The sequence below is a fragment of the Camelina sativa genome, chromosome 11 (genome assembly GCF_030686135.1).
Source record: "Camelina sativa cultivar CO46 ecotype springtype chromosome 11, ASM3068613v1".
NCBI classification, from domain to species: Eukaryota; Viridiplantae; Streptophyta; class Magnoliopsida; order Brassicales; family Brassicaceae; genus Camelina; species Camelina sativa.
Genome location: NC_141890.1, coordinates 33,020,034 through 33,038,907, shown reverse-complemented (window position 1 = coordinate 33,038,907; position 18,874 = coordinate 33,020,034). Strand labels below are relative to the sequence as shown.

The 18,874-nt window shown below is 37.2% G+C and overlaps 2 protein-coding genes and 1 non-coding gene across 5 annotated transcripts; 1 reads left to right on the top strand and 2 right to left on the bottom strand.

Annotated features, from left to right (window-relative positions):
* Positions 1-604: 604 nt before the first annotated feature.
* Positions 605-1,411, bottom strand: LOC147934738 (zinc finger BED domain-containing protein RICESLEEPER 2-like). The gene is made up of 2 exons (XM_087472771.1): positions 715-1,411; positions 605-636 (listed from the first exon to the last, which is right to left on the bottom strand). The coding sequence occupies exons 1-2, from the start codon at positions 1,409-1,411 to the stop codon at positions 605-607; spliced, it is 729 nt and encodes a 242-aa protein (XP_087328897.1).
* A 2,718-nt stretch (positions 1,412-4,129) lies between these two features.
* LOC104724740 (carboxyl-terminal-processing peptidase 1, chloroplastic) lies at positions 4,130-6,994 on the top strand. 3 transcript variants are annotated; one of them, XM_010443284.3, is made up of 12 exons: positions 4,130-4,655; positions 4,738-4,857; positions 4,950-5,087; positions 5,173-5,277; positions 5,372-5,540; positions 5,638-5,714; positions 5,817-5,861; positions 6,002-6,085; positions 6,178-6,216; positions 6,309-6,371; positions 6,471-6,600; positions 6,698-6,994. In XM_010443284.3, exons 1-12 carry the CDS (start codon positions 4,209-4,211, stop codon positions 6,751-6,753), a joined length of 1,473 nt encoding a protein of 490 aa, XP_010441586.1. In that variant the 5' UTR covers positions 4,130-4,208; the 3' UTR covers positions 6,754-6,994. The 3 variants fall into 3 exon arrangements, 2 of the variants coding, with proteins under 2 accessions (XP_010441586.1, XP_087330551.1); XR_757761.3 differs by having other exon boundaries at positions 4,168-4,655; positions 6,002-6,101; XM_087474425.1 differs by having other exon boundaries at positions 4,188-4,655; positions 4,958-5,087.
* Positions 6,995-10,788: 3,794 nt separating this feature from the next.
* Positions 10,789-10,895, bottom strand: LOC147934737 (small nucleolar RNA R71). The gene has a single exon (XR_015573465.1). It is a non-coding gene; the product is annotated as a small nucleolar RNA R71 (small nucleolar RNA).
* Between the last annotated feature and the right edge of the window lie 7,979 nt (positions 10,896-18,874).

Sequence of the window (18,874 nt, the reverse complement as noted above, 5' to 3'; positions counted from 1 at the left end):
ACCGAAATTAATTTCGGTTTCGGATCGGTTGGTACTCGGTTTGTTTGGTTCGGATACTTGATTTATATTACCTTCCGAGAATAGCAGAAATTGTTCATATTTCAGTTAATTTAACCCGAAATAAACCTGTTGAAAGAGAAAACAAAAGAAAACAAGTACAAAAGCTTAAAAATCTGGTTGCTTCTCATCTAGGAAGTTTTACAAACCATTAAAGAACCTGCTCAGCTAGCATTGTATCAAGTTTAAAGCTAGCATTACATCATATACGTTAGTAACTATTAGAAAGTTGTAGAAGTTACACGAAGCATGATAATCTGCATCAAAAAGTAATCAAAAAATCGGCTTCCAAGTCAGTTATATCCAGTCCTCTGTTAAGGCTGCCAATCCGCATCCAAAAGTAGGCAAAAGAGCAGCTTCCTATCTACTACCTGTGCACCATGAAAACCATAACAAAAGACTTAACAATTCTAATAAAGAAACAAAATCAAACATAAACTTAACAATGTAAATCAAATACATAATTAGAAACTAGAATATAGACTTCAATGCAAGACACAAGTAAGAAAACACTAAACTAAACACCTACGTTCCATACTTTGCAGAATCATGGAGGAGCTGCCACTGAATTCCGAGAATCTACAAAGGAAAAGAAGAGAAATTACAAAAGAGATTTGAAAAATTGAAAACATAGTTAAGAAACTTAGTGATACTTACCAAGAGATTCCAGAAACTCAACCTCTTCCAACATTTGCACCAAATTTGATACTTGTGCTTCTGACTTATATGAACACTTTAGCCATTGCTGTGCACATATCAAAACCTCAACCATGTAAGGAGTTAAGGAACTCCTATAAGAGTCTAACACTCGGCCACTTGTACTAAAAGCTGACTCAGAAGCCTTTGATGAGACTTGAATTGCTAGAACATCTCTAGCAAGTTCTGACAAGATTGGGAACTTAGAACTATTGCACCTCCACCAACTGAGAACATCAAAAGCTAACCCCAAACTGTTTTCAACTCTTACCTCAGTTTTTTCTGTCAAATAGGTCTGTAACTCATTGCAGCCGGGTTCACTTCTCTTACAGCCAACAAGCTGACTGTAAAGTGACTCCATCATCTCACAATCATCATCATACGAAATGTCACACATGATCGCAGGCTCAAAATCTGGAGGATTTGCATCGACTACTGGTTCAATCAGCCTAAGACTATAATCTTCATACAACTTCTTCATTGCACTTGAAATTGAAGAGTCAAGTTGCTTACTCTCTACTGTGTCCTTGCCATATAGCTGTTCGAAGCAGAGTCCAACAAACTCCAGTTTGTTGCGAGGATTGAAGGCACTGGCAATAATCACTAGAGGATTCATGTTATGCAATCCGTCCCAGTACTTCTCAAACTTGTGCCTCATTACATAACCTTGCTTTCGGATCTCCAAATCAGGACTAGAAGACTTAGCGGTTAGATTCCTCTCAATGTCAACAATTTCACTGTAACACAATGTAGAAGTTACCGTCTTTGAAGCTGAGAATGTCAAAGTAGCCTTGTAGAACACTTTCAGAAATTTTACCAATCTTGAAGCTTCCTCCCAATCAGCTGATGTTGGTGGTCCAATCCTTTTTGCTTTCGACTTCTCTTCTACTTCCTCGAAGTAGTCACAATACAACTTATCTTCACTCGCCATTTTCTCAAACGCTACCCTCTGCTTCATAGCAGCAGTCAGCATCATATACGTTGAATTCCAGCGTGTGAAAACATCTAATGGCAAGCTGCCTCTACATACCTTTCCTGTTTCACACCTCATTGCAAAAGATCTAAGCCTACTGAAGGATGATCTAACATACTTGACTGCATTCCTTATGGCAACTATACTAGAATTTGTCTTCTTCAAACCATCCCCAACGATCAGATTTAGTATGTGTGCACAACAGCGCATGTGTAGAAACTCACCATCTCTTACTAGAGCTTCTCCTCCTCTCAGCCTTAATGTCTCTGTGAAAATTTCCAGCGCCTTGTCATTGTTCTTTGCGTTATCAACAGTAACTGTAAAAACCTTGTCAATCCCCCATTCTTCAATGCAATCCAACAACTGTCCTGCAATGGTATCTCCTTTATGATCTGTCCAAGCATGTCAGAGGGCCAGTAAAAGAGCTTTTGCTTTTGCTTCTAAAGCTAAATTGGAAGGTAGTAATCTTGATGCTCCCCAAACCAGAGGATCCCCCTGATGGTTTATGATTATCCATCCGCCTGTTGAGACATGACTATGACTATTAAAAGCTGCATCAAAGTTACATTTTATCATCGGGAAAATAGGAGGTGACCAGGAAAGTATGTTTGGCATCAAATTGTTGCGATTGGGAATTCCAAAGAGTAAAGGGTTATTAATCCAGTCTCTTGTTTCAGTGTGAGCTTTTAAAATCGTGACTGTAGGTCCTTCCCGAAATCCTTCAAAGACTAGTAAATTCCTAGCTTTCCATATCCGCCACAATATCCAGAAGGGCAAGAGGGAGTCATGAGTGTTATTGTCATGTGTCTGTATATTAAGAATTGTTTGAATAGAAAGTTCCACATCCGTATGCAATTGACTGATGTATTGTGTTGAAATGCCCGACATACTCCAAACCATTCGTGCAAAAGGACATGTGAACAAGGCATGGAGAATGGTCTCATCCTCGTGGTTACATCTTGGACAGATAGCAGGAATGCACATACCTCTATTACGTAAGCGGGTTGTTGTTGGTAAAGCTCTAGAGAGAACCCTCCATAAGAAGTGTTTGATTTTTGGTAATATTTGTAATTTCCAAATTATGTCCTTTAGTTCAATCGAACCATGAGGAATATTTGGTGCAGGATTTGGGTCAAAAGGGTTATGAGTAAGAAACCAGTAACCTGATTTTACTGTATATTCTCCAGAGAGTGTAGAGTTCCAGATTAATCTGTCCTCTATTTTAACCTGAGATATATACACTTTTTTGATATCTCCACAATCAGCCGGGTTCACAATGGTGTCTACTTGTTGCGTATCCCAAGTACGATAACTTCCCGTCTTTTTTATCAACACATCTAAGGTCAGATTGCAGTTAAGATCAATTGTTCTTACCTCTCGGGATGGCATACTCTCCAAGACATTATCTATACCCAAGCGAATCATCTTACCATTTCCAATAAAAAAACGAGTGCCTTTCTTTATCAAGTCCAGTCCATTTAGTAAAGAAAACCATCCATAAGATTGATTTTTTCGTTCTTTTGCATCCAAAAGCTGGCCATCTGAATAATAACGTGCTTTCATGACTCTAGCAAAGAGAGAATTAGGAAATTTCAAAAGTCTTCACGCTTGTTTGGCCAACATAGCATCATTGAACTTTTGTAGATCTCTGAAACCTAGTCCACCTTCCTTTTTTGAGTATTTTAGTCTGCTCCGTGAGATCCAAGGAACACCTTGCTGATTAGCTTTTCGTTCCCACCAAAAATTCATTAGTAAAGTTTCTATGTCTGAAGTGACTCCTTTTGGTAATTTAAAACACGACATAGCATATACGGGCATGGAGACTGCAACTGATTTCATCATTATCTCTTTCCCTGCGGGAGATAAGTATTTGGCACTCCAATGAGACGTTCTCCTTCTCACTCGGTCTATAATATAAGTGAACATTTATTTCTTTTTTCTCCCAAACTGTTCAGGAAGACCTAAGTATTTTCCTCCTCCACCATGATTTGATATACTTAGTAGAGCCTTTAGTCTATCCTGAGTTGCACCATATACTCGAGATCCAAAAGTGATGACTGATTTTGATGGGCTTATTTACTGACCTGAATAATATTCATACACATCAATAACATCCCTTAAGACTTGACAATTCCGTCTATTGGCTTGACAATAGAATAGTGAATCATCAGCAAATTGTAGACGAGTGATTCTTGGTACACCATTTCCTATCTTGATTCCTTTTATATCTCCATCATTTCCTCTCTGTCTATTTCAATTTTTGGGGAAGGTAAAAAAAAATTCAATTTTTGAATTAAAAATCCCAAGTTCTTACTATTTTCTAGATAAAAATGTTAAATTACTACAATAAGTAGATTTTAAAACAAATATTCATAAGTACAAGGACTTGTTTGTAAAATGTTCGTAAATACTATTTGCACCATACAGTATAACATTAGCTCAGTTGGACCTTTTGAATCTTGACCGTTAACAAAGATAAAAGATGAGGCTTTTGCTTCCATTTTCCTCGCCGTTATCCGCCACGTCATCACCGGCGACGTCGCAATTTCTCCCCGAACATCCGCCTCCGTTTCAATTCGACTTCCCTGTTCTAAGTAAAATTCTGAAAAAATCGGTGATCGGAACCCTTTCCGGAGCTCTCTCGCTCACTCTCGTTTTCTCCTCGCCCCTCTCCTCCGTTGCTGCTTCTGATGATCCTTATCTCTCTCTCAAGCCGCCTTCATCATCGCAAGACTCTTCTCTGAACCACTTCGATTCGGCTCCGGAAGACTGTCCTAACGAGGAAGAAGCTGGTGATGCTGAGATGCAAGATGATGACTTTAAGACTCAGTTAGTAACTAATGAAGGGATTGTTGAAGAAGCTTGGGACATTGTTAATGACGCCTTTCTCGATACTCGTAGCCGTAGCTGGACTCCTGAAACTTGGCAGGTATGTGTATTGGCTTGTTGGGATGGATAAAAGACGAAACTTTTCATGTGTAAAGATTGAATTTTTATTTGTTACTTTGCAGAAACAGAAGGATGATATATTAGCTAGTCCAATTAAGAGTAGATCAAAGGCTCATGAAGTGATTAAGAAAATGTTGGCAAGTTTGGGTGATCAATACACTCGTTTCCTATCACCAGATGAGGTTTTTGTTCTTTGAATTCAGTACCTGGAATCTATGAATTTGATTGATGGATGAATTTTAATTAGACATCTTGTCTGTGTCACTTGTTGAAGTTCTCTAGGATGTCCAAGTATGACATTACTGGTATTGGAATTAACCTAAGAGAAGTTTCTGATGGTGATGGAAATGTGAAGGTGAAGGTTCTTGGTTTTGTATTGGACAGTCCTGCTGACATTGCTGGCGTGAAACAGGTCAGAAACCGGTCTAGTTTCTTTCTTCTAGTTTTGTTCGCTGTTGATTTCACTTGAAAGTGTTCAATGTCTCTTTATTTGCTAGGGAGATGAAATTGTTGCTGTCAATGGAATGGATGTTAGTGGGAAATCGTCATTTGAAGTATCATCTTTATTACAAGGCCCTAGTAAAACTTTTGTGGTTCTCAAGGTGGTTATTTCTTAAATTATAAGATGCAAACAACATACATGAGTACTTGATTGAAGTTTGGACTGAAGGTTTATGTAGTTTTTGCGTATTGCAGGTGAAGCATGGAAAGTGTGGACCTGTTAAGTCTCTTAAAATCCAGAGACAAGTTAATGCACCGACCCCAGTCTCTTATCGGTTGGAAAAAGTGGACAATGGAAAAGTCTCTGTCGGGTACATTCGCCTGAAAGAGTTCAATGCTCTGGCTAGAAAAGATTTGGTGATTGGTAAGCCTTTTAATGTTGAATGTCACATCAGAACTATCAGTCACATCCTTTTTTATCTACTTGTATTTGTGATACACATTTTTTTCACTATGTGCAGCAATGAAACGACTCCAAGACAAGGGTGCATCTTATTTTGTGATGGATCTTAGAGATAACCTTGGTGGACTTGTGCAGGTTCATTCTACAACTGTAACTTAAGACCATATCTTCTCAGTAATGCTTTACAACCACTTGATTCTTCACTTAGCCTGCGTTTCTCGGTTTTGGTTATTTCAGGCTGGAATAGAAACTGCTAAGCTGTTCCTAGATGAAGGGGATACGGTAAAGCAACAATGATTCAGAATTCTCAAAACTTTTTCAATTATTTTTCAGGAATAAGAAACAGAATAGCTTACTTTAACTTACATGTATTCCATCACGATTTGGTTGAACTCATGTTATATGTTGCACCTGTGTAACAGGTGATATCTACAGCTGGGAGAGACCCTGAGGCTCAAAAAACTGTTCTTGCAGATAAGAAACCGTTGATCACTGCCCCACTTATTGTATGTGATGGATCATGTAAGCCATATAATCTTTCACACTAATATGTTTTTTTTGCATGATGCACTGATTAGAATCCTTCTCATTGTTGCAGGTAATGGTAAATAACAGAACAGCAAGTGCTAGTGAAATTGTGAGTAATATTAATAGATTTAACATTTAAGCGCCGGAAGCTCATCTTTTTTTGGATTAGTAAGCCGAATGATTTGTCTTATTTTTCTCCAGGTAGCCTCTGCACTGCATGATAACTGTAAAGCAGTTCTTGTTGGCGAAAGAACATACGGAAAGGTTATTCCAAAGTCTTAACTTATTTTATAATGAATCTATCGATTTTGAAATGTTTTTGATCATCTATTTTCTTGTCAATTGAATTAATGGGGTTTTCAGGGTTTGATTCAATCGGTGTACGAGCTCCGAGATGGTTCAGGAGTTGTTGTGACAATAGGAAAGTATGTAACACCTAACCACATGGACATCAATGGTGGTGGAATTGAACCTGATTTCAGAAATTTACCAGGTTTAGTTAAGCTTTTAACTGAATCTTGAATTTTTGTCTTTTGAATATCTGATGATTCATTAGCCTCTAGCTCGTTTGTGATATATACAATATGCAGGTTGGGATGAAGTTAAAGAACGTTTGTCTAAGTGCAATATTCTCCAACAAAGTTGACATGCAGTGAAACTCATCAAGCTGTGTACCCCCTTTTTATTCTTTGCTCAAACGGTATACACGATCGAACCTGGCAAGAATTGATTTGAGTATGTCAAAGATTTGAGTGTAAATTAAGTTTTGGGTAAAGTTAAGACTGTTTATGCACTCATGTGTAGAGTGAAAGCGCTTCTAAATTTTGATCCAACTTGTATTTCTTGTCCGGTAATATCAAAAACTATTACTGAACGTTTCAAACTCATATTGACTGAACTTACCAAAATTAAACAATTTTCAAATAAAAAAAACTTCTATATAAAGATTTAATTTATGTTAATTACGTTTATATTTTGATTAGAAAATGAAATAAAATTAACATTGTTAAATGCATTTCAATACCAGATAATTTTTTATTATAAATATGTGTAAATATATTTTAAAGGGAATTTAGTGAGAAATATTATTTTTGAAATTAAAGTGATGAGAAATGTAACTTTTAGATTTTTTTTTTAAATGTCACTTTCTAATTTTATGCCATAAGAAAAAAAGATGTTTCTACCCTTGAGTTAAAGAAACGAGGGATTTTTAAAAAAAGGAGAATTGGACAACTGACATGCGTTTTGAAAGATAAATTTTGTGGTACTAAACACACACATAATGAACCTCGAATGGACCAGATCCAACGCCTGCAAGATTAGTCCATCCAAAATTTGTCCTTCAATCTCTGAAGTGGATCAGATCCAATTGGTAGGACTCAACTTGTCTTCTTGCATGTCTACTAACCATATTTGCCTCCAGTGGACCATATTTAATGCCCAAACAGGTTTTTGTCTACCATATTTATATCCTTCGGTCTCTTTAGTAGACCAGATCTGCTTTGTTGACACACTTGTCCATCTCAATTATGTCCTTCGCTCTCTTAGTGAACCATATATGATTGGTTGACGATACTTGCCCTTCAATATGAAATCATTTTCTCCACCCTGTAGTCTTGCTGACGCATGTACCGATCTTATTGAAAAATATCATACTCAGCCTTCAAGGAAGCATATTTAGTCCATCGGATCTGGTCCATCAGAAAAAAAAAAAAAAAAATTGGTTCAGATATCAGATTAGGTCCATTAAAGTTGTATAGAGAAGGAAACAAATAGAAGAAACTGAAAATTGAGAAATATCATACTCAACCTTGAGGGAAGCATCTCCAGAACGAATAAAACACTCTGCTCATCCACGACGGAGGCATGCGATTAGATGGAGGTGGTGATTTTGAAAGAATTTTTGTTTCAGAGAGAGAGAGAGAGAGAGAGAGAGAGAGAGAGAGAGAGAGAGAGATGAAATGAGAGAAAAAGATAGAGAGATAAAAGATCGAGAGATGAAAGATCGAGAGAAATGAGAATAGAAGGGAGAAAAATGAAAAAGAAATAGGAAAATGACAGTTTTGTCATTTTTGATAGATTAGAATGGACAGTATGACATTTTAGAAAATGTGTAATTGAAAGTGGCATTTATATTGAAGAATAGTACTGTTAATGGTATTGTCCAATGAGGTAAACCTATTTCCATTAGATAATCCGCACATCTTTGATCACGATGCTCTATTTCTCTTCACCAATACCGAAAATCACCAATTGTGTACGCTCGTGCAGCTTTAGAAACTACTCCAGTCAGGCCTTCGCAACCAAAGCTATGCTTGACATTTCTAAAAAGGTGGACTGTACAAGTAGCATAGTGCGAAAGTGGGTAAACTTTGGCGAGAGCAGAATAAATAGCTGCATGTCTGTCAGACACAAACACAAGGTCTTTATCATCAGGTACAAACTTCTGAAGATTTCTAAAAAACCATGCCAACCCAGCATCATTCTCTTTCTCAACTACACCAAATCAAAGGGAATAAATCTGCATATTCTCTTCTTGTCCTCTAGCTGCAACCAAACATCCTTTATACTTTCCTTTCATTGTCGTCCCATCTATCACTATTACCTTCCACAAATACTTATTGATATATCATGGTTTTTACGGTTTTTAACCATGATATAAGTGTGCTTTTTGAGTCTTTTGATTTGTTTTCTAGGATGTTTTAGAGTCTTAACAGGGTTTCTAGGATTTTGGCACGGATGTAGCGAAATGGAGCAATTTGGATGATTCTGGAGCATTTAACCGGAGGAAATCAATTTGGAGTCTGATTATACGAAGAGCATCGCATGAGCATCGGTCGACACCCACGTTTAGTCGAGACAAGTCTTCAAATTTGGAAGTTTTACAAAGTTGCCCGAAGTTTTCCATAATTGCAGCACAAGTCCCTGGCGTGTTTTAAGACATATATATATAGTATTTTTAGGTTTTAGAAACCCACAAGTATTTTTCTAGCAAGTTTTATTTTCTGCAACCCTGTGAGATTTTGAGAGCTTTTGGGAGAGAGAGATCTGAACTGCTTTGAGAGAAGAATTCATAAACTCCCTCTTTACTCTTTTAATTTCAATTTCTTATTATTCAGAATTATGTTTTGTTCTTTATTGAATATGTCTGAGTAGTTTGCTTGTTAGGTTCAAGGTTTTTCACAGGAATTTTATGGTTTATTAGATCTGTTATTTAGGATTCATTATCTTTCTAGATATTCATCATAGGTTATTCTTCATATTAATCTTTGATTGACCATCTAGAATTAATAACCTAGGAAAATAAATTGATATGAGAATATAATTGATTTTCCTGATAAAACTTTTTGATAAGCAAACTTATTTTATGCAAAGAGATTTGATTTAGTAATTTTGTGAACAATCTAAACCTGTTTTCAAAGCTGATTTTTAACCTAGAATTTTACAAAGAGATTTGGATTTTCTGGTTTTAAATTTAGATAATATTTGCAGTGAGAACTGATTTATTTTACAAAAGTGTTTAGAGTTCTAGATCTGTTTTTAATTGCTTGATTCCTATTTAATTATTGATTTAATATTTTGTAATTTCCTGAGAAATTCCCTGGACCTAGCTTTTTGATCTTCTGAATTTACAACACTTTTATTTAATATTTTGCATTGCTTTTCTTATTTAAATCAACTTGTTTAGCTTGATTATAAAACTCTATAATTTATTGTGTAGGCTTGAGTCCTTGTGGAATTCGACCCCTAAGTACTGCAGTGATATCTTAATTTGAGAGAGTAGCTCTAGGGTTTAAAATTTGAGCATATCAAATTTTGGCGCCGTTGCCGGGGACTCTTTGATCTACCATTAGATTTGAGTTTTTAATTTCGTCTAAATTTTTCTTTTTATTTTCTACTTACACGTTTTTGTTTTTCTTCTCTTTGGTGTTTCAAGTACATGCCTAATAAGCCTAACACAAAGAGCAACAAGACTGGTCCTACTGTGAAGTTTTCAAACCAAGAGTTGGGAAAACTTGAGCGTGAGAACAGAAAAGCAGCCAAATCCTTGAAGATGGTTAACACAATCATTTTGATTCGTGATGAGGACGGTGCTTTGAGGGATCAAGAGGGTCACTTGCGCAATGAGCAGGGCCAAAAGATTGATGTAGAGGGCAACATGATTGCTAAAATCGTTGTCGGAGACGAGCAGGACGATGGTGTCGATCGACGCCAACTGGGTGTCGATCGACACCCCCTTCCAGCAGACGTACATGGAGTTGCCAACCACGTCCAGAACCCGGTTCGAAGACAGGATCAAAACCGGGATCTGATCAGGACTATTGCAGACTTCAACAGAGCTGATTTGATGTATGAAAACCGCTCTGCAATTGTTCCAGATCCATTTCCCAGGAATGATTTTGAGCTTAAGCCTGCTTACTTCCAGCTAGTTGGGCAAAGACCTTTCTCTAACCTTCCCCATGAGAAACCTTTGGACCATATTGAGCACTTTGAAGATCTGGTGACCAGTATCAAGGCCAATGGGGTGACTGAAGACTACATCTACTGCAAGCTTTTTCCATACCCACTTGCAGGAGAAGCATCTCATTGGTTGAAGCAGTTGCCAGCTGGATCTTTGACATCTTGGCAACAAATCAAGGTGGCTTTCCTGAACTATTTCTATGATGATGCAATGTCTGATGAGCTGAGAGTCAAGCTGTCCTCCTTCAAGCAAAGACCAGATGAAGCTTTCAAGGCAGCTTGGGTGAGATTCAAGGCTTATCAAAGGGATTGTCTACACCATGGCTTTTCAAGAGTACAATTGTTGAGTATCTTCTTCAGAGGATGTGACTGGGAGTATCAGTTAGCTTTGGGTGCTGCAAGCCATGGAAATTTCAAGACAAGATATCCTGAAGATGTTGAAGCTTTGATTGAGAATTTGGCCTCTAGCAATAGCACTAAAAGAGCAGATGCTGAAAGGAAGAGATTGCATGGAGGATTTGATTCAAACCAATTTGCTTCTGTTAATGCCAAGCTGGATTCAGTGCACAATCTTCTAGTGGGTAAGAAGTCAGTCCAATTTGCTGTTGAGATTGAGACATTTGAGCCAGAGCCAGAGAATACAGAGGAGAATGTCAACTATGTTTATGGAGCTGGGTATCAAGGGCAGAGATTCGGTAATCAACAAAACAACAAGTCTTACAGTGGGAAATCTTCAGGGTACACTTCCAAACCAGATTATCAGAAGCAGAACAATAGCTATACAAGAACCTATGGGAACTCATCCTATCAGTCTCCACCTCCTAAGACTTCTTCAGAGAGTAGAATGGAGGCCATGCTTGATCAGATTCTTCAGGGACAGGAGAATATGACAGTGACATTCAATGGAAAGATTGACAATGTCTATAATGAGCTTACTGGAAGAATTGATGCATTGAATGTTCATGTCAAGAAGCTGGAGAGTCAGGTTGCACAGACTGATGGGTCTGTCAAACGACAAGATGGTTTTCTTCCTGGAAGAACTGAATCGAATCCCAAGCATGCTTGCAATACCATATCAGTGAGAGATGAAGATGATGGTGAAATTGATTTTGCAGAAGAGGGGGAGAAATCGACCAAACCTGAGACAAATCTCTCGATTTCAGATGATGGTGTCGATCGACACCACCTGGGTGTCGGTCGACACTCATCTCAGACAGAACCCGAAACTGCAAAATCTCAGGTTCCAGCAGCTGTTGAGAGGGTGTACAAGCCTAAGGTCCCTTTTCCTAAGCCAAGAAGGTCCAAGCAGGAGATTGAAAATGCTAGATGCAAGGCAATGATGGACAATGTGATGATTGAGATGCCTTTGATTGATGCAGTAAAGCTTTCACCACCACTTAGGCGGTATGTGAAGAGAATGGTATCAAATGGTTTGAGCCCTGAGGAAGGAGCTTTGCTAACTAAGGATGTCAGTGCAATTCTGCTGAACCAGCCTTCACAGAAAAAGAAAGAGAAGAAGCAAGAGGTGGTTGTCTCTAAGAAAGTGAGTGCAATACTTCAGTAGGACTGCTGAGAAGTTACCAGATTCTGGAAGCTTTGTACTTGATTTCTCTATCTCTGCAGAACGGTTTGCTCACTCACTCTGTGATCTCGGTTCTAGTATCAACTTGATGTCACATTCTATTGCTATGAAACTTGGGATGACTGAATTCAAGCCAACTAGATTATCTCTTATCTTAGCTGATAGATCTCAGAGAATTCCTGAAGGTGTCTTAGAGGATATTCCAATTAAGGTTGGAAACTTCATGATTCCCACTGACTTTGTGGTGCTGAAGTATGATTAAGAGCCTAAAGACCCTCTCATCTTAGGAAGATCTGTTTGGCTACAGCTGGTGCCGTCATAAATGTGCAAAAGGGAGACATAACACTGAATGTGGAGGGTTTAAGTATGAAATTTGAGATGCATAAGCTGAGGAGAGCTCCTACCATTGATGGACATACATTTTCTGTTGAGAAGATTGCTGAGATAAGCTGCAAAGTTTCTGCTACACGAGCAATAAGCTCAGTATCGACCGACACCATATCAGCATCGGTCGACACCCCTCCACATCCGAGAGAGATCTTGTCCAAAACTGATGCTCCAAATCATAAAGCTGTTCCCAAACAGGAAGCCCCCTACTCCACATTCCAGAGTCCTCAGGTAAGGCAAAGGTATGCATCTTCTTTACCCAAACTCCCTCCTATCATCAACAAGACCTTCAAAGATACAAAAATTGTTTTGCAGTTAACCAAGCCACGAGATTATCGTAGAGCGCTTGTTTCTTCTGTTGATGATTTTGCAGGACATACAAGAAGAATCGTCCCTAAATCCCGCCCTGGTCATGTTCCTCATGTCCTTGGTAGACCTCATGCACCTAAAGCTTATACACCACCTTGGATGAAAAGGACATTTTCTCAGAAGCATTCAAAGCCACGTTCTGCTCTGTCGGACGTATGAGTTTAGACACAGTCAAGCTAATGACTGAAAACAAGCGCTTAGTGGGAGGCAACCCACTTCTAGGTTTTTCTTTTCTTTTTGAGTCATTTTTCTTTTTGCATTGAGTCAGTTTTTGTTTGAAATTTGTTTGAAATTATGAACTATCTTCTATCATGTTGCTTTTAACTTGTGTTTGAGTGTTTCTTAACAGCATAATCATCCAAGGATTGATCCAACAACACATCAACACAACTAACTGCAACTAACAAGGAGTTACGGCCAAAAACCACCATTTGTGATGAGTGTCGATCGACGCTGAAATGGTGTCGGTCAACACCAGTTGGTAACCCGAGAACTGTTCAAATTTTTCATACATTTTCTATAGATTTTTGTTTATTTTCCTTTCCCTTGCTTGATAACACTGGAGACAGTGTCGTTTAAGTCTGGGGGAGGTTAGCACTAACTACTAAATAGTTTTGGTTTTTAGTGTGTCAAAACCGTATTTTTGTTTCATTGAGTCAAATTTCAAAATTTTGTTGGGAACTATGATTTTTCTTTTTAGTGTATTGCCTTGGTTGATTAATGCTGCAGATTGAATCCACAAATCCGACTAATGAAAAATCCAATGGCTGACCAGTAAACCAAAGACATCCAAATTTCCAACAGAATCCATAAAAGCCTGAGGTAACTTCTGCATTTTTCTTTTTAACTCATCAAGGAGATTGATGTTCATAGAGCTTGACTCCTTGTTCATACCTGACAAGTAAGATTCCAAAAGAAAATGGTACTTCTCTCCCTTATTCAAGTTGAAGAGATTATTCCTGAGAGCTTTGTTAGAAAAAAAGAGTGAATAAAAGATGAGATGATTTTGATCAGTTTAGAGAGGTAGGTAAATTACCTGTGACCTCATTATTCTACTCTTGAGTAAATTACCAATGACCCCATTATTCGCCTACAACTTTGAGAAAAAAATAAAGAAGATGATAAAAAAAAAACAACAAAGCAAAGCTCAAAGGAAAATAAGAATAGAATAAGTCTGGGAGAGAGAAAGAGTACCATATGTTGTACAAGTTATATCTTGCTTGTTATGGTATAGTATGGAAATGAGTCTAGAAGGTTCTTGACATTGATCAAATTGATGAGTCCCACCGATGAAGGCTTAATGGAGGAAGTAGTGGAATTTGGTTTAAATATGGGATGCTATGAATGTCAACGGAGAAGTACATGGTGGTTCGATTTGGATTTGTCTGCTAAGCATGTGGATTATGGTTTTGAATGATCATGGCATTACCTTAAAAAGAAAAGGAGTTTCTGCATTTTCAAACCTCTTTCACTGGTGATGCTGCTGTTTTGCTTGAGGTCAAGCAAAGGCTAAGTTTGGGGGAGTTGATATATCATGGTTTTTACGGTTTTTAACCATGATATAAGTGTGCTTTTGAGTCTTCTGATTTGTTTTCTAGGATGTTTTAGAGTCTTAACAGGTTTTCTAGGATTTTGGCACGGATGGAGCGAAATGGAGCAATTTGGATGATTCTGGAGCATATAATAGGAGGAAATCAATTTGGAGTCATATTATACGAAGAGCATCGAACGACACCACATGAGCATCGGTTGACACCCATGTTTAGTCGCGACAAGTCTTCAAATTTGGAACTTTTACAAAGTTGCCCGAAGTTTTCCATAATTGCAGCACAAGTCCCTGACGTGTTTTAAGACATATATATATATATATATATATATATATATATATATATATATATATATATATATATAGTATTTTTAGGTTTTAGAAACCCACAAGTATTTTTCTAGGAAGCTTTATTTTCTGCAACCCTGTGAGATTTTGAGAGCTTTTGGGAGAGAGAGATCTTAGCTGCTTTGAGAGAAGAATTCATAAACTCCCTCTTTACTCTTTTAATTTCAATTGCTTGTTATTCAGAATTATGTTTTGTTCTTCATTGAATATGTTTGAGTAGTTTGCTTGTTAGATTCAGGGTTTTTCACAGGGATTTTATGGTTTATTAGATCTGTTATTTTAGGATTCATTATCTTTCTAGACCTTTATCATAGGTTGTTCTTCATATTAATCCTTGATTAGCCATCTTGAATTAATAACCTAGGAAAATAAATTGCTATGAAAATATAATTGATTTTTCTGATAAAACCTTTTGATGATCAAAATTACTTTATGCAAAGAGATTTGATTTAGTAATTTTGTGAACAATCTAAACCTGTTTTTAAAGCTGATTTTTAACCTAAAATTTTACAAAGATATTTGGATTTTCTGGTTTTAAATTTAGATAATATTTGCAGTGAGAACTGATTTATTTTACAAAAGTGTTTAGAGTTCTAGATCTGATTTTAATTGCTTGATTCCTATTTAATTATTGATTTAATATTTTGTAATTTCCTGAGAAATTCCCTGGACCTAGCTTTTTGATCTTCTGAATTTACAACACTTTTATTTAATATTTTGTATTGTTTTTCTTATTTAAATCAACTTGTTTAGCTTAATTATAAAACTCTATAATTTATTGTGTAGACTTAAGTCCTTGTGGAATTCGACCCCTAAGTACTGCAGTACTCTCTTAATTTGAGAGAGTAGCTCTAGGGTTTAAAATTTGAGCATATCACTTATACCCGGCGATGGAAGCCCCAAAAGCAAAGAAAAGATATTTAAAACACATTTTACAGGACTTCTTGTCAACGGTTGTGTGGATATTGCTGATTGTTCCTAGATTGGTTTGCTTCACCCAGTGGAAATAAGTTGCCAAAAACCGATAATTATTTTCCTCATTCCCACGTGCAGCCTCGATAGCAAGTTCCTTAGCATTACATTCTTTCATATAAGTTATAGTGACGTTAAGCTGTTCGAAAACCATACTCAGCAATTCACACGCTCTTGGACCTTTTCCCCCATTGGCAAATTTCGACTGCAATAATTTGGCTAGTATCTTAGCTGATGCCTTCTCACCATATCTAGACCTACATGAGACATCACAGTTATGTTTCAACGTAACAGTTTTGATTTCTAATTTTTTGAATTTGGGTGTGTTGTTGCATAGATCTGCTAGTCATAGTTCTTATCTACGCAAGTAACAATAACTCTCCCTTTGTCAGACTTCCCAATTCTGAATGTGAAAAGGTTTTTCAACATCCAACATCTTTCGTAGCTCCACCTTATTAGCAAATACTCGTCCAACATAAATTGCATCATTTCCTCTTTTTAGGTCCATGTTTCTCTCCTCGCTTGGTGCACCTCGCATATTATCATGAAATGGTGGTGCATCTTTCAACAATAATGGGTCTGACCCACTAATAACACCACCACCTGCCATGAAATCGTTATCCTCATTGTCACATATTGGTACCACTTCTAGATCATCACATAATGATACCATAGGAAGAGCATCACTTATTTGCACCACAGGTAGAGCATCATCACAATCTGTCTGCGTGAACTCCTCTACTTCGCCGGTACAACCAAGGACTTCATCACAATGTTCCTGCACCATCTTCTCACCAGCCATATTCCATCCTCTTACACCTTTATAAGGATCTCAATCTAGGGTATATTCATCGTTAATTATATCTGTCCACTCATCGAAATCATAACCATAAGCTTCCTCTTCCTCTTGGCTCCCATCAATCTCGTCTGACATGTCTTCTTGTGAATTGTCAACAATATTTGCCATGGTTGTCCACAATCTGTGAATGGTTCACCATCTTTGAACTGTCCAAAATGATGTTGTCCACTACATTTGAAGTCTCCTCCAATCCACTCAGATTCATGTTTTACATCACAGATGATTCACAGATAATGTCTACGATGCGTACATTACTATTGTCCTCCACAGCTGATTGGCCTACCTTGTCCACCTCCTTTAGCGTCGAATTCTTTCCACTGCATTCCTCTTCGCCACCACTTCCTTTGCATCCTTTTCCACACCATGTTGACTCCCTGTTGTCCTCTTTGCTTTCCTACTTACATGTCCACTTGCTATAACATTAACTTTCTTGTCCACCATATGTTTCCCCAATGTAGCTTCAACTTCCTCAACATAAGCCACAAAAACTTCATCATCCAAGAATGAATCTTGGGACCGGATATACGTTTCACCCATCTGACCAGACTCTTGAATCACTCCTTCTTTCACAACACCCGCCATATGATCTGTTGGTCACTATTACGTATAAATTCCGGCCGCCGTTCAAATTCCTTTTCTTCTTGAACTGGGCAACCTCCACATCACTACTGATTGAAACTAGGGGAATTTTGCCGGTTTTGAATACTGATGGTTCACCTGGGTACCAAGAGCTCATTCCACTCTCTTTCGGGTTTACCCGAAATAACACTTCGATTGCAGTAGTTAGCTCCTGGACACATGTGAGTGTTTATTTTGAGACACATCTTGCCATTTCTCCCTGTCATGGTAAAAATTTCCATACACCACTATCACAACATTTCCATTCACTGAGGTAGATACAGAAAGTTTATTCCATCTCCTCCGTTCGTAACCTGCAAAATTAAAGCACATACAAGTTTGAATTTTTTTCTTTTTATACTACAACCAAAATCAACAAAATCGACTCTCCAACCACTACCATTAATGGCGGACGGTCATTACCTGTTTACGATGTGTCCCCCTTCCGTGTGTTAAATTTGTCCACCAACCTCAAATCATTATTATCACCTTTCAGCAACACAACTTTAACGCAACACAAATTTCAGATGTACAAACAATTTTTTTTTTTGTCTCTTACCTTCCTACAAAACATCTTTTTATCCACAATAAATGTCTTTCATCTCGAACAAAAACGTACGAGTAGTTACACGACTTTCCCGCCATCGCAAAGCTTCATATGTCACGGAGGGTAAAATTGTCAGTCAACCCTATGTCATAAAGGGAGTTTATGGCATTTTCTGATAGGTTTTGGAGATGTGGCATTGGGGAAATTTTTTTTCCAAAAAGTGGCAGTTTTGACAAAATTCCCAAAAAAAAAAAGCACTTCATTTGTTAATACGTTATCTAGAAAAGCAAAGTGATTTTTATTTTTCTGTTCCGAAAACGCAAATCATTAAATGAATATATGAATGCTGACATAAAGCAGTTTTTCAAAAAAAAACTTAAAATACTCATTTGGATGTGCTAACATTCATAGCCTAAATTCGTAACCCAATAACATCAAATCTTCTGATTAGATAATGTTCCAATTTTTTTTATTGTCGGTTTGTCTTCTTGTTTTTTCCCTGAAACGATTTCCAGTCTCACAGTTCTTGTCCGATTCGATCGAAATTGCTCTTCTTCAGATCTCTGATTTATAATCTCCTCATTGTGAAGGAGATTAGGTAAAATCTGTTCGATTGTGCCATTTTAAAACTTTGTCTTCCATTATCCTATTTTAATTATCTGTTGTAAAACTCGCTTTTGGGTCATTGGCTCAGTATTGGGTAAGTTCCAATTTTTCTGAATCTAGATGCTTTGTCTTCTGCTAGGTTATATGTGTGAAATTGTTCACAGAATTTTTCTCAACAATCATTTAAATTAACTAGGCTAAATCCGTGCTACGCCGCGAGATTGATTTATTATGAAGTAATATATGTTCTTTGATATCAAATTTCTTAAATTTTTGATAATTCAATGGTTATTTGCATTTTTAGTATTATTTTTATTTTTATATGATACTTGAGTTTTTTTATTTCATAAATTTAGTTTTTACATATATTTTAAATTTTATTATGTTAAGAAATAATTTTTTGTTTCTTTGACTTGAAAATTATATCCTTCTGTTGTTTTTTGGTTTTTGTAAAACTAGTTAGCGGTCGTTG